A 13,354-nucleotide genomic window follows, 5' to 3' on the forward strand; every position below is an offset into this window, starting at 1 on the left:
GAAACAGGATTAATGGTCTAATCAGATGAATAGACACTGAGAAGTAAAAGAGTAATTCAGCTTTTTAATGTAGTTTCAGTCATTCAGGCCATGTTCCTGTAACTATTGATTTCTGAACAGGTACAAAGTAGAGTAAAATAGTTTGTATTATTTTTGGAACTTTTTGGTTTTGAGCAGACATGAATTAGTGCAACAGCACCTCTCACCATTTCATCTTGTGATCCATGTCAGAAAGTCCGTTTGCTTTGTGTTAGGCATGTTTAAAATATTAACATGAAAAAATTCATTTTCTCTCTCAGAATTTTAGAACAGATTTGAACTAGTTAATATTTTGTCATCTTTTTTTTTTTTTTTTTTTTTTCCAATTATGAAGTCTAAGTTTCATTGAATTTTGGCAATGATTATGCTACTGTTTTCAGCCACAAGACCCTGTTGATTGCAGTTGCACAATGTTCTTTTAGGCCACTACATAAAGTTTACACACATCCATAAATATATTTGTCTTTTGACATTCAGTATAAAGCGTAGCAACTGCTATATGGTGTGCGCAGGAGAGAGCATGAGCCCTGGACAAGGACGTAATAATAATGGTCTGGAAATTGGTTGCTTAATTGATGCTGCCAGTGGCCTGCTGACCTTCACAGCTAATGGCAAGGAACTGGGCACGTACTATCAGGTAAGTATTCTTTGATGATGGCTTCCAATGGGAAGGAGGGAAACTGAATCCTTGGATTGTGTTTTATTAGAAAGTTTGTTACAAGATTGGAAGAAAAAGTAATTGCCACTGCTAAAATAGTATTTTCCTTCTCCTATTTGTACTTTCTGGAGTGTTATTCAGAGGCCTGCACTTATTAGCTTTCCATACAGATATTAGGTTTTTTTTTTTTTTTTTAATGTAACACTGTTTTATTGTCTTAAGTGATTAAATATTTTTGCTTCTTTTATGTAGGTTGAACCTAGTACGAAGTTATTTCCTGCTGTATTTGCTCAAGCTACAAGCCCCAATGTTTTCCAGTTTGAATTGGGTAGAATAAAGGTAAATAATGTTTGTGTTTTATGCAGGTTTAGGACTATGTTGTATCATATATATATAAATATATATATATATATATATATTATTTTTGCTAATTGTTGCACAAAATATGTTCTTGGTATTGGACCCATTTTCATTATTCCAAGTGGTTGCACTATTGCTATTTCTATTATTAATTTATGTATTTAAAATATAGTACATTGGATGACAAGTGCTGTAACTGATTAGCATTGACAGAGGATATTGCAAGTCCCATTGAAGTTTCTGAATCTCATCCTTCATGATGAAAAGAAATCACAGGTCAGCAAGGCAAATCTCTCTGCAGATTAGGTTAGGGTCTTAAAGAGTTTTGAGATACACTTAACCTATGAACTCAGTAAAACTGAACTGTAATCGACTTCTGTGCTTTGGAAATATGGATGACTTACAAATCAAAAGAGGTAAAAGAAGAGACAGGTTCAGGTCTCTGGTCCAAGAAGAACACACATTGCTTTCAAGTTTCTGTTTCAAATTTTGCTATTTAAAAAAAAAAAAAAAAAAAAAAAAGTGGAAAATACTCTCTTGCTGCTAATCTGTCAACTGTTACCAGCTGGTTATACAAACTACTGAAAATTTTCTGTTGTACTGTGCTGTGTGTTGAATATATTTCTTGAGAAATATCATATTGTATATTCCTTTGTTGGTAAAGATGTGGAAACTGATTGTCTCTTCTGTTGGAATTCTCCAGAATGTAATGCCATTGTCTGCTGGCTTATTCAAAAGTGAACACAAAAACCCAGTGTCTCAATGTCCTCCACGTCTCCATGTCCAGTTTCTGACTCATGTGCTTTGGAGCAGAGTGCCAAACCACTTCTTGAAGGTTGATGTCTCTCGAATCAGTGAACGTCAAGGCTGGATGATACAGTGCCTGAATCCTTTGCAGTTCATGGCCCTTCACGTTCCTGAAGAAAACAGGTTAATGTTGTTTTTGTGTAAAGGTATATCAGGGATAAATTGGGATTATATAATAGAAGTTTTTTGTAAGAGAAGCCCAAGTCCTTCTCTGTTCTGTTTTATCTCTGTATTTATAACACATGTAAATAAAGGCAATATGTTTTGGTTTAGCTAATACGAAAATGTAATCTAATTTTATTTTGCAGTGTTTTAAAATTTGCATCCTCTTATTTTGTTTATAACCTCTCCTAGTTTCTCTCCAAAGTCTGTAACAGTACATGTAGATTTTGAATAAAAAAAGAAGGAAAGTATGTTTATAAATTATTAAAGATAATATGCAAGGTAGGCAAAGATCTGATTTTCTGTGATATTTTTAAAAATTTGTGACCAATTTAATTATTCCAGTACTTTAATTTTCCTAAATTTAAACAGTTGGAAAAATTTATCTTTGAGATTTCTTTGTTACTTAAATGTCTCAGCATTTTGCCCAATGTTAAACCTGAAATTAAGATCACTTAAAAGCTTGGAAAGAATTCCAAACAAACAAACAAAAAAACAAACAATCCACCCAAATTAACCTTCTGCAAATTAACTGGTTAATCGGTTTCCATTTTGCTATCCCAATTCTAAAAACAATATATGACAAATATCTCAACTTGTACTAGTTTAAAAACAATCATTTTCACTTATCCAAATTCTTGTTTGTAGTATGAAGAATTGTTCTGTGTTAAGTAATTTAGTTTGATCTTTCCCCTTTGAATGTAGATGAAGGTGTACTTCAGGAGCAACTTGAATATCTGTCTGATTAAACTGTGTTCTTGGTCCTTGATTCTTAGGTTGACAGTTTCTCACATGACAGTTGAGAAGTGGAAAAAGTCCATCCCTAGAAATGATATTGTGCCAATGTTATCCTTAGGAAGAATTTTGAATTCCTTCTCTTAAGTAAGTTTTTACACTGATAAGCAATTTACTGTATTGTTTTTTCTCTGCAGAACGATTGATATTTTAGAGCTGACAGAACAAGAAGAACTGCTGAAATTTCACTACCATACCCTCCGATTATATTCAGCTGTTTGTGCTTTAGGGAACAACCGAGTGGCCCATGCTATGTGTAGCCATGTGGATGAATCTCAGCTCCTATATGCTATTGAGAATAAATATATGCCAGGATTATTACGTGCAGGATATTATGACTTACTTATTGACATCCATCTCAATACTTATGCAACTGCCAGGTTAATGATGAATAATGAATTTATTGTCCCAATGACAGATGAGACCAAGAGTATTACCTTGTTTCCTGATGAAAACAAAAAACATGGCCTTCCTGGTATAGGACTTAGCACTTCCTTGAGACCAAGAATGCAGTTCTCCTCACCAAGTTTTGTAAGCATTAGCAGTGAATGCTTTCAGTTCAGTCCTGAATTCCCTCTTGAAATCCTAAAAGCCAAAACAATAGAGATGCTAACTGAAGCTGTTCAGGAGGGCAGCCTCCATGTCAGGGATCCAGTTGGAGGTTCTACAGAATTTCTGTTTGTTCCTCTCATCAAGCTCTTTTACACTCTCCTAATTATGGGCATCTTCCACAATGGGGATCTGAAACACATCTTGCAGTTGATTGAGCCCAGGGTTTTCAAAGAAGCTGTGAGCCAGGAGGATGAAAGTGATTTCTCAGAGAAGGAGCTGAGTTCGGATGAGCTCAAGTCAGAAGAAGGAGAGGAAGAAACCAGAGGGGAGCAGGTGCCAAAGGAAGGACTGCTTCAGATGAAACTTCCTGAACCTGTTAAACTACAGGTAACAATATTGCTGTGTTAGTGGTTGTGCCCATTTATTCACAGATCCCTTTTTCTTCACCTGGTAATTTCCCTGTCAAGGAATACAGAGGTCTGATGGTGGTTTAATAGCGAAGTAATTTCCTTGGAGGAAACAACAAGATTTAGTATCTTTCTGATGACATAAACTTGTTCACAATGATCAAACAACCATTTCATGAAATAGAATTACTTTCTCAATGAAGTTTCTTCATGTTTGTGGATCCAGACAGAAAAGAAATTCCATAGAAGCAATGAATAAATCCATTGTCTCATAACTTGTATTGGAGTTTTATATGTCCAGGGCACATAGATCTCTTGCAGATGGCAGATATTCCTGGTGTAGGATGTATTGTAGATCACTTCAGATGCAGTAAATGAAAACTGCAATGAATGAAAACTGTGCTATATGAATAAAAATGAAAATGACTAAACTAAAGATTTCATTCAGTTTATTTGACAGTGACTGCTTCTGTAAGGAATCTATCCTTATTTGTATTAATATGCAGAGGAGTCTTCTTGAGTAGCCTACTCTTCTTACTTTTGTGTTGCTCTTTCCTCAGATGTGTCATCTACTCCAGTACCTGTGTGATTGCCAGGTACGACACCGGATAGAAGCCATTGTAGCATTTTCGGATGATTTTGTGGCCAAGCTTCAAGAGAATCAGCGCTTCCGGTACAATGAGGTGATGCAGGCCTTGAACATGTCTGCTGCCTTGACAGCTAGAAAAACAAAGGAATTTCGATCACCACCTCAGGAGCAGGTAGGTACAGCTTACAATGGACCATTTTGTTTTGCTTGATGTGTGGCAGAGTTCTTTTGACTCCAAAATTTTTCCTTTAGAAATCAGTATTGTTTGCCTTTCCTATGTGTTCTCTCTTTTAAGATTAACATGCTGCTGAACTTTAAGGATGATAAAAATGATTGTCCTTGTCCTGAAGAAATTCAGGACCAGCTCTTGGACTTCCATGAAGACCTAATGACGCACTGTGGTAAGTCCTGTTACTGAATATTTTTACTTCTTAAATTACATTAGCATTAGAAGCTGTCTTTCTAAATAATTTTAGGGAAATAAAAAGCAGCTAAGTAGTCTAGAGATTACACTATGTCAACGGTAAATACTGTCAAATAAAAATATGCAGCTTGCAGTAAAAAAGAGGAGCTTTTTCTTTTTTCCTTATGTCTGTTTAAGAACCCTGCCTGTTTTAGTTTGACAGCTGTATTTTGTTCACCTCAGAAAAGAGCATAGCTGCATTTTCTTGATGTCTTCCTCACAGGCTGCTGTTAGGTCCCCCAGAAAGCTTCTGTTCTGCAGGCTAATGAGCCCAATTCCTTATTCTCCTTAGAGAACAATTGTTCCAGCCACTAGTCATCTTCATGGGCCTTTGTTGGATGCCCTGCAGTTTTTCAAGTGTTTCTAGTATTGGGTAGCCCAAACCTACATGTACCATTCTGGATGTTGTCTCGTGAATGCTGAGTACTGGTGAATAATCACTTCCCTTTGTGACTGTGTTTCTGCAAATATAGGATACTTTTAGCTCTCCTTGCTGCTAGAATGCACTGCTGACTGGTGTTAAGCTTTTTGTCCAACATGACGCTCAAAGTTCTTTTGCAAATCTTTTTAACAACTTCATGCCCAGATGTTACTGTCACGCTTAGTATTTTTCCTTGCTGAACCTCATGAGTTTCCTGCCAGCTTACTCCTGTAACCTGCTGAACTTCTTGCCTTGGAATGTGTTTTCTGCTCCATCCCAATTTGGTATCATTCACAAACTTTATAAAGGTGCATTATGATGCTTCAAATTAAGTATCTTTATTTTAAATGAAAAAAAGGGGAAAAAAATGGAAAATTCAAAGAAAACTGTCAGTTGACAAAAAACTTAGATGAATTAAAGAATTTAGGAATAACTTTTGAAAGGAGAGGAGGCTTCATCTATCTCTTGATTTTTTTCCTATATTTGTTTAGTCTTTAAGCATCGTTCTACTCTTTTTGAATTACTTGTTCTAGTTTTGTCACTATGTTTCTTTTCTTTTCGTTATGAAGAATTAGTAATTTGCATAGTCTACAAGTAGAAAAATAATTTTATATAGTAATTTGCATACATTAGAGTAGAATTAATTGCTCTGTGTATTGAAAAAATGGCCAAACTGGAAAGTAGCTTTGCAGAAAAGGACCTGGGGGTCCTGGTGGACAACAAGGTAAACATATGTAGCAGTGAAGGCCCCTTGCAGCAAAGAGAGCCAGTAGCTTCGCTCCCCTGTATGAGATTCACAGGCACACTGGAGCAGGTCCAGTGAGGGGCCACAAAGATGGTTAAATTTTTGGACTGTCTTTCACATAACGAGAAGCAGAGAGAGCTGGGGTTGATTAATGTAAGGAAAAGGCTCGTGGAGGAGATTGTATCAATGCATGTAATACCTATTGGGCAGGGGAAATAAAGAAGACTGAGACAGACTTTTCGCAGTGGTATCCAGTGACAGCAGAAGAGAAAGCGGACACAAAATGAAATAAGAAAATTCTATTTAAACCTAATGTTATTATTTTTTTCCCTTTATTTTTTACTGTAAGTATAATGTGAACTCAAGAACCAGGTTACCCAGAAAGGCTGTGGAACCTCCATCCTAGGAGATATTCAAAATCTGAATGAATGTGGTCCTGAGCAACCTGCTCTAGTTGAACCTACTTTGAGCAGGGAGACTAGAGTAGAGCCTGCAGATACTGTCTCAGCAAGACCATGGTTCTGTAAAGTCTCACATTTTCTCTGAAATTTTAGAACTTCCTATAAAGTATATCATATGAAATAGTCACTGTATTATGAAGGTGGCTGATTTCTTCTGATGGTCATTACAAATTATATTTATTGTAATTTTAGTTCTTTCACTTCTATGTTATGTTTTGCCTAAAAGTCTTATATGCTTTGCTATTATTGGTTGAGCTCTACTGTGTCAGTAGGCATTATATATATAGTTCTGGGCTTCACGTGTCTGAAACATGTGAAGTCATGAAGTAATCAGCGTTAGCATGGAAACATCCATACTGAGAGATCTGAGCACAGGAATGTATTTACCTACGTATTTTATGTATCATACTACACAATTTATACAGTAAGTTAATAAGATTACATGATCCTTTGTCTGCAGTTTCCTGCCTTTCATATATACCTAATCTGCAATTGTCCCAGATTTCTGGTTAAGCATACTACATACCAAGTTTTTTTTTTTTTTTAAATGTAGAATAAAAAAGATAGAATAGAGCAGAACAATATAGTTCAGTTTGATTGTTTGTACATACAAGATAAAAAATAAGGCTGCAACTTGTTTAATTTTAGTCTTTTACTATTTAGTATATATTTTTGATTTCAGGAATTGAACTAGATGAAGATGGATCCTTGGATGGAAGCAGTGATTTAACCATTAGGGGTCGCCTCCTGTACCTTATGGAAAAAGTTACATATCTGAAGAAGAAGCAAGCTGAGAAGCCAGTTGATGATGATGCTAAGACATCCTGTAAGCAATATTAAATCACAGTTTATTGTATCCTAATTCCAAATAGCAAAAAAAAGCAGGGGAGGAAGTTGTTCATATATTTTAACATCTGCGTTTTTTAAAGTTTATAGCTCTGACTTGAAACAAGCTCAGCTGGAATGACATTTTACGATAGAAAGATTTTTTGATAGACAGATTTGCTTCTCCAATGGATGTAGTGAAAAACTTCTACTGTCTTTTTCACAATTGATCCTTTTTCTAGTCATATTTTTTACAGAATGTTTCTTGCTTTTTGTGGTGTTATTACAGACAATAATTGTAGCAAGGTCCTGATTGTGAGAATTTGCTCATAAAATCAGCTGCAGCAGCTTCAAATCAGTATTTGCATGAAGGTTGCCAGCTGAAAGAAGACTGCACAATTGGATCCTAATTTGCAAGGAGAAAGACTTCCCACTCAACCTGAAATCCAAGAGTGTGATTGTTGCTCTGTCATTTTTCTGAAACTTTCTTCCTTTCCATCTTGATAAGAATCATTACTGGTGCCATCCAAGTTCTGTACTTGAGACCAACAGATTATGGAATTTTACCTTTTTTACTTGTCAATTCTGTATTATTTATTTATTTATTTTACCTTTATTATGGTGGCACTATCATATGCCTTAATTTCTGATGCTGCTATGCTACTAGCTGGAATGAATTTTTGGTTGAATATTTGACTACCCTACTAGCAAGAACTAATTTTGGGACATATAGTTTAGATGTTCTGACTTTGGTAGAAGCTTGGTTTCGTTCAATGACTATGCAGAATTCCTAGGGAGGCTGAACTTTTAACTTGGTTGCATAATGTAAGTGCTTAACATTACGGGATGAGAAGATTTTTGTCATGGCACTTATAATGAGAAGACTAGTTAGCTGCCAGCTATTAGTGCTTGCTTAGTGTTAAGAAGTAATATTTTTGTCCTAAAAATGTGCTTTCTAGCGTTGCAGATTTTAACTATTTCATTATCACAGAGATGATTAGAGGCTAGGTTTATACAGGATGTGGTGGTGAATCTTAGTTTCCTTTTTTTTTTTTTTTTCTTGTAGTAAGCTTAGAACTCTACAAAACCAATTTGTCTCTCTTCTGTCTTAGTAGAAAGACAATATTATATGGAACTAGTTCTGTACAACTCATCAGAGGAAATAAGTGCCCACACAAGTCATTACGGTGATGACTAGACTGTTTGGGTTCTACATTGCAAATAAGATACAGCCAGACCCATGGGCAAATGGGATATAGTATTGGATTTATTAAAACAGGAGAAAACAGCCTGTTTATGTGATTCTTCACAAAGAACAAAGGAAACTTTAATACCACGTCCCTTTTTGTTATTATTTGTTTCAGTCCTAGTACCTTCTGAAGTATCAGCCAAAACAAATTTCACCCTTTTACTTACTTTTTAAGTGCTTCTGTTCTAAAAAAATGCTATGTGGTATGACAGTGGAAATATGTATAGTGCAGTGTTTGGACAACAATAATGAAATACAGTGCTCCATTTTGTTTTTCCCTTACTCTGTATTACTACATCATTGCAAAAAGTCTCTTCTTTGTTAAATATTGTCTTTTCTTTAAACTCCAGTCCCTTCTTGGTCAGTATCTTTCTCTGAGTACTTTCACTTTTCTGTGGTTTGAGTTTAGACTGAAATTACACCTAGTTTATTCCAAAATAGTGTTACACTCAACACATAAATATCTAATTTGAAAATATTTTTGATGTTTGCCCTGCATAAACTGTCTTAACACCAGAATATTTATCAGGAAGTTTGTTGAACTTTAGCAGGGATTATCCAACTTCCTTTGTTATCTGCTTGACATGGATATAAATTGATTAGCTAGGTGAATACTAAAGGTAGGATTTTCTAATGTATAACTACCAGGATATCTTGAGAGGGTCCCAGATGGATATGGCAAGGTCTTGCAGACCTCAGTTGAAGTTCCCTTAGGCAGGAAAAAGAACAGCATTCACTTGTCCTCATCAAATACTTTGCCTACACTGTTAGTTCTTGAGTACTTTTTCTAAAGCATGGTCTCAAATCTTAACTGTTGTTATACGTTTTTTGTGTTTTAACATACATAACTTTCCCAAATCCTTGCAGTTGTTGCCAGTCAGAACATCACATATAGGTTTCTTGCTTCATTAGAGAATGAGTTCAAATTATGCAAACACTGATATCACATTTCTTTGATTGGAGTCTTCTCATTTATTTCTTTTGAAGGTCTTTTTTGTTTGGTAATGGAATAAATTGAATTATTCCATTTTGTACATTACAAAATTTCGACTGGATACACAGCTTAGAGCCATAAATAAGTAATACAACATTTACATATGCTACAGCGCATTTTTCCTCACTTCATAATATTTAAGAAAAACCCTGACAGCTGAATTCCTGCAAAAATCTTAAAAACAATATGTAGAAATAAATCTTTCTAGTTTGTGAGCATCTTCTATGTCTTCATAGTTTTTTATTAGATTGTTATTGTTTTTATTACAATATATTATTTTATAAATAATAATTTATAATATATAATATATTATATATAATTTATAATAATATAATATAAATATTATTTTATTAGATTTATTTCCTGTATTTTAATTTCGAATTTAAATTAATTAAATTAATTAATAATTACAATTAATAAATTAAATAAATTAAAATTTAATTTTAATTTTAAATGTAGGCTTTTGTTTTTGAGATGTTTCTGCTTTTACTGTCTGATTATACTTTGCTTTGATAGTCTGCTAAAGAAACACTAAGGAAAAAGTGCTTGAGAATTGATTTCATTACAATGCATGGTGCATAATGCATTCTGAGGAACTGCTTGCAGAGATATGAGTAATTAATGGTAATTGTGTGATTTATGTATTTTCTTCACAGCTACTCTTCAACAGCTGATTTCAGACACAATGGTGCGCTGGGCCCAGGAATCAGTAATAGAAGACCCAGAGTTAGTCAGGGCCATGTTTGTACTGCTTCATCGCCAGTATGATGGTATTGGTGGCTTGGTTCGAGCCCTGCCAAAGACCTATACTATAAATAGTGTGTCTGTGGAAGACACAATCAATCTTCTGGCATCCCTCGGCCAAATACGTTCCTTGCTCAGTGTCAGGATGGGAAAAGAGGAAGAGAAACTTATGATTCGTGGATTAGGGTAAATAACATCTCTTAATGTGCAGATATTTGTTGTTATTTGTTGTATGGTTATCATCAAAATTATGCATGAAGTTTGAATGTGAATAGTCTGTATGGGTGTAAATGCAGACATTGGTATTAGTTGTGTAGTATCTTCAGTTGTAAGCGTTGTATGCATTTGTAGCATTATATGAATCGGTTTTGGACAGTTGCAAGTGACATCTGTAAACTTTTCTTGTGAGAAAAGTTGAAAACAGAATATCCCAAGTTGGGAGGGACCCACAAGAATCATCAAGTCTGACTCCTGGCTCCACACAGAACCACCCCAAAATCAAACCAGATGTCTGAGAGTGTTGTCTAAACACTTGAAATCCAGCAGGCTCGAGGCTGTGACCACTTCTCTTGAGAGCTTGTTCCAGTGCCCAACCACCCTCTCAGTGAAGAACCTTGTCCTAGTATCCAACCTCAACCTCCCCTAACACAGCTTCATGCCATTACCTTGAGTCCATATGTAATGTTAGAAGATACTACAAAAATATATTTTGTTGCCATGTTTTAAATACTATTGCCATAAAGATTTCTGTCAACACTGCTGTCCATTTTTATATGAATACAGGAACTGGCAGCTGTTGACACATACAAACCCCTCTAGCTGTCAGCAAATGGAGTTTTATAAACATGTGTCTGCACATATGCCATCTTTCTATTGCACTGAATGTAACCAGTACTCGTTGAACTATCAAGCAGTTCATCCAGTCTTATTTTTCTCAATTATATGACTAGAATATAGCCTAATAGAAGGTGCAGTTGGAGAAAATGGTGTAAAGAATGATCAGCTCTAAAAGCAAAGAGGATTTCATTTTTTTTTTTTCAAAGAAATGTTATCATCTGAGAGATATCTGGTGAGATTAAACACCAGCTATGATGTTTTTGAAATCCCCAATCAACAATAGTGATGACAAGAGCTAGCATTACATGAGGGATGCCAGGAATGCAGGAAGAGAAGCTTTTGTTGTGCAAAATATATTTTCCTTTTTTTTTTTTCCCCCACTTACTGAAAATCTAAAATATCCAAATAATGCGTATAAATAGTTTTGCAATACCATTATGAACTACTTCATAGCTTGCCAGCAGGTTCAATAAATTTTTCATGGCTGTTATAATATTCAGTGTACTCACGCTAAGGCTTTAGTGAAGGGGAAAGTCACCCATCAACAGACAGAAAACAATGGTATTTCTATATTCACCTTCGTATTTTAAATTTGAGTTATGTTTCATTTAAGCTAAGACTAAAATGAGTGAGTAATTACTAAATTATGCCATTGTTGTGCCTGGGGCAGGGGGTGGGGAACCAAACTTAGAGTGTTTTTTTATTTCATGTTCTGCTTTCTTTTTGTTAGCTTTTTTTTTTTCCTCACAATTTTATGCTACAAGTTAAAAGGTAAGACTTCGTGAGTCAGGCTGATTTAATGGTAACAGTCTGGTGATATGTGAAAATCTGGTGTAAGGAAAAAAGAGGTATTTTCTGTTAAGCAAGTGTTCTTGCTGCCTGTTCTTAACACCCTTCTTGATAGCTTCTATCATAGTCTTGTTTATCTTGTAGGTTCCCCAGCTGTGCCATTTGTCTTTTATAGACTAACCTGGGCTCCAGTACCTATTTAGAAATGCCAGGTTTTTTACTGTGAGTGGAAAGCATTCCTTTCTTACAGCTGAGAAATGGAAGATTCACTTGTTCCTGCTTAAAAACTCAGTTTCCTCAGAAATGCTGTTAAGAGTTTTTCTCAAAGTGTGACATTTCATAATGCAGTCAGCAGTTACACAGAACACTGAAAGTGGATGTACTTTCCAAAATAGTGTAGTATTGCTGGCCAGCCCCTGAGGTTGATATTTTGACTTTCTGTACTTTGTTATTCCTGTGAAAGAAAGCTGCTGGAGGCAAATAAGAATTTAGGATGACTTGGCGGAATGTCACCACTGAGGTCATTTTCTATAGCATGCAGCGTGTGGTGATTGCAGGAAGGATATGTGTCATGGGTAGCTTTTGGAGGCAGGCCACATCGTTTATCATCTTTGGTAGTTGGAGGCTTTGGGGAAAACGATCAGTTAATCTTTCTAAGTTACTGGGGATCAGACACTGATAGCGCCAGCTACATCAGATGTACTGTATACGTTCTGTTGTACTACTGATTGTTGTAGATTTGTAGCTTATAGAATGATGAATCGGTCCTCTTCATGTCTTTTATAAAGCTGAAATTTCCCTAATTGCAGAAGGCTTATGTCATAAGAAACATACAGTGAAATTTGAACAGTTGACAACAGTATTTCCTGTAGTGACTTGCTAGTCCTTTTCTCCCATGATTTGATTGTTTTCACATTTTTTTTCTGGGTTGCATGCGATTTCATGACTAACTATAGTTGTTAGAAATGTAATTACTTTTTAAAATACACATTTTTATTGGACATATCACATCTGTATAAAATAGTGACATTTTAATCCTCAGGAGTGATTTTCAAGTGTGCAAATCTAATCCGCTGAAATATGTAGAAGAAAGTGTCCTTCTGAGCCGTAACTCATGAACTAAAGTTAACATTTATGTAGCTAAAGTTCCTGATGATAGTAGCTGGATCTATGTACTCACCTCTACAATCATTTTTTCTTGGTCTTGACAGCAGATGTCAAATACCTCAAGGCTGAAAATATTTGGAAAAGAATGCTTTCTCAGAAAATATTGATTAGTTGAATTGAAATTTAACCTAATATAGCAGTTTTGATTGTGCTTTTGTCAGAAAATATTTTTAGATTTGGAATAAAGATACAAGATCATCATACTCTGATTCGTTATTGTCTTGTTAGGGCAATAACTTTAATATGGGAAAAGAAAGGTCAGGGTCTTCTGTGATGTCCATAAAAAAAAA

At 35.2% G+C, this 13,354-nt stretch overlaps 1 protein-coding gene across 1 annotated transcript in view; it reads left to right on the plus strand.

Annotated features, from left to right (window-relative positions):
* Positions 1-13,354, plus strand: part of RYR2 (ryanodine receptor 2) — a 314,450-nt gene that overhangs the window by 169,306 nt on the left and 131,790 nt on the right. The window contains exons 34-41 of the mRNA XM_050709825.1: positions 517-676; positions 950-1,036; positions 1,761-1,987; positions 2,959-3,760; positions 4,341-4,541; positions 4,665-4,770; positions 7,142-7,285; positions 10,184-10,457. Of these exons, the coding sequence (XP_050565782.1) occupies positions 517-676; positions 950-1,036; positions 1,761-1,987; positions 2,959-3,760; positions 4,341-4,541; positions 4,665-4,770; positions 7,142-7,285; positions 10,184-10,457 (2,001 nt within the window). The remainder of the gene's footprint in view (positions 1-516; positions 677-949; positions 1,037-1,760; positions 1,988-2,958; positions 3,761-4,340; positions 4,542-4,664; positions 4,771-7,141; positions 7,286-10,183; positions 10,458-13,354) is intronic.

This window comes from Cygnus atratus, chromosome 3, assembly GCF_013377495.2.
Source record: "Cygnus atratus isolate AKBS03 ecotype Queensland, Australia chromosome 3, CAtr_DNAZoo_HiC_assembly, whole genome shotgun sequence".
Lineage (NCBI taxonomy): Eukaryota > Metazoa > Chordata > Aves > Anseriformes > Anatidae > Cygnus > Cygnus atratus.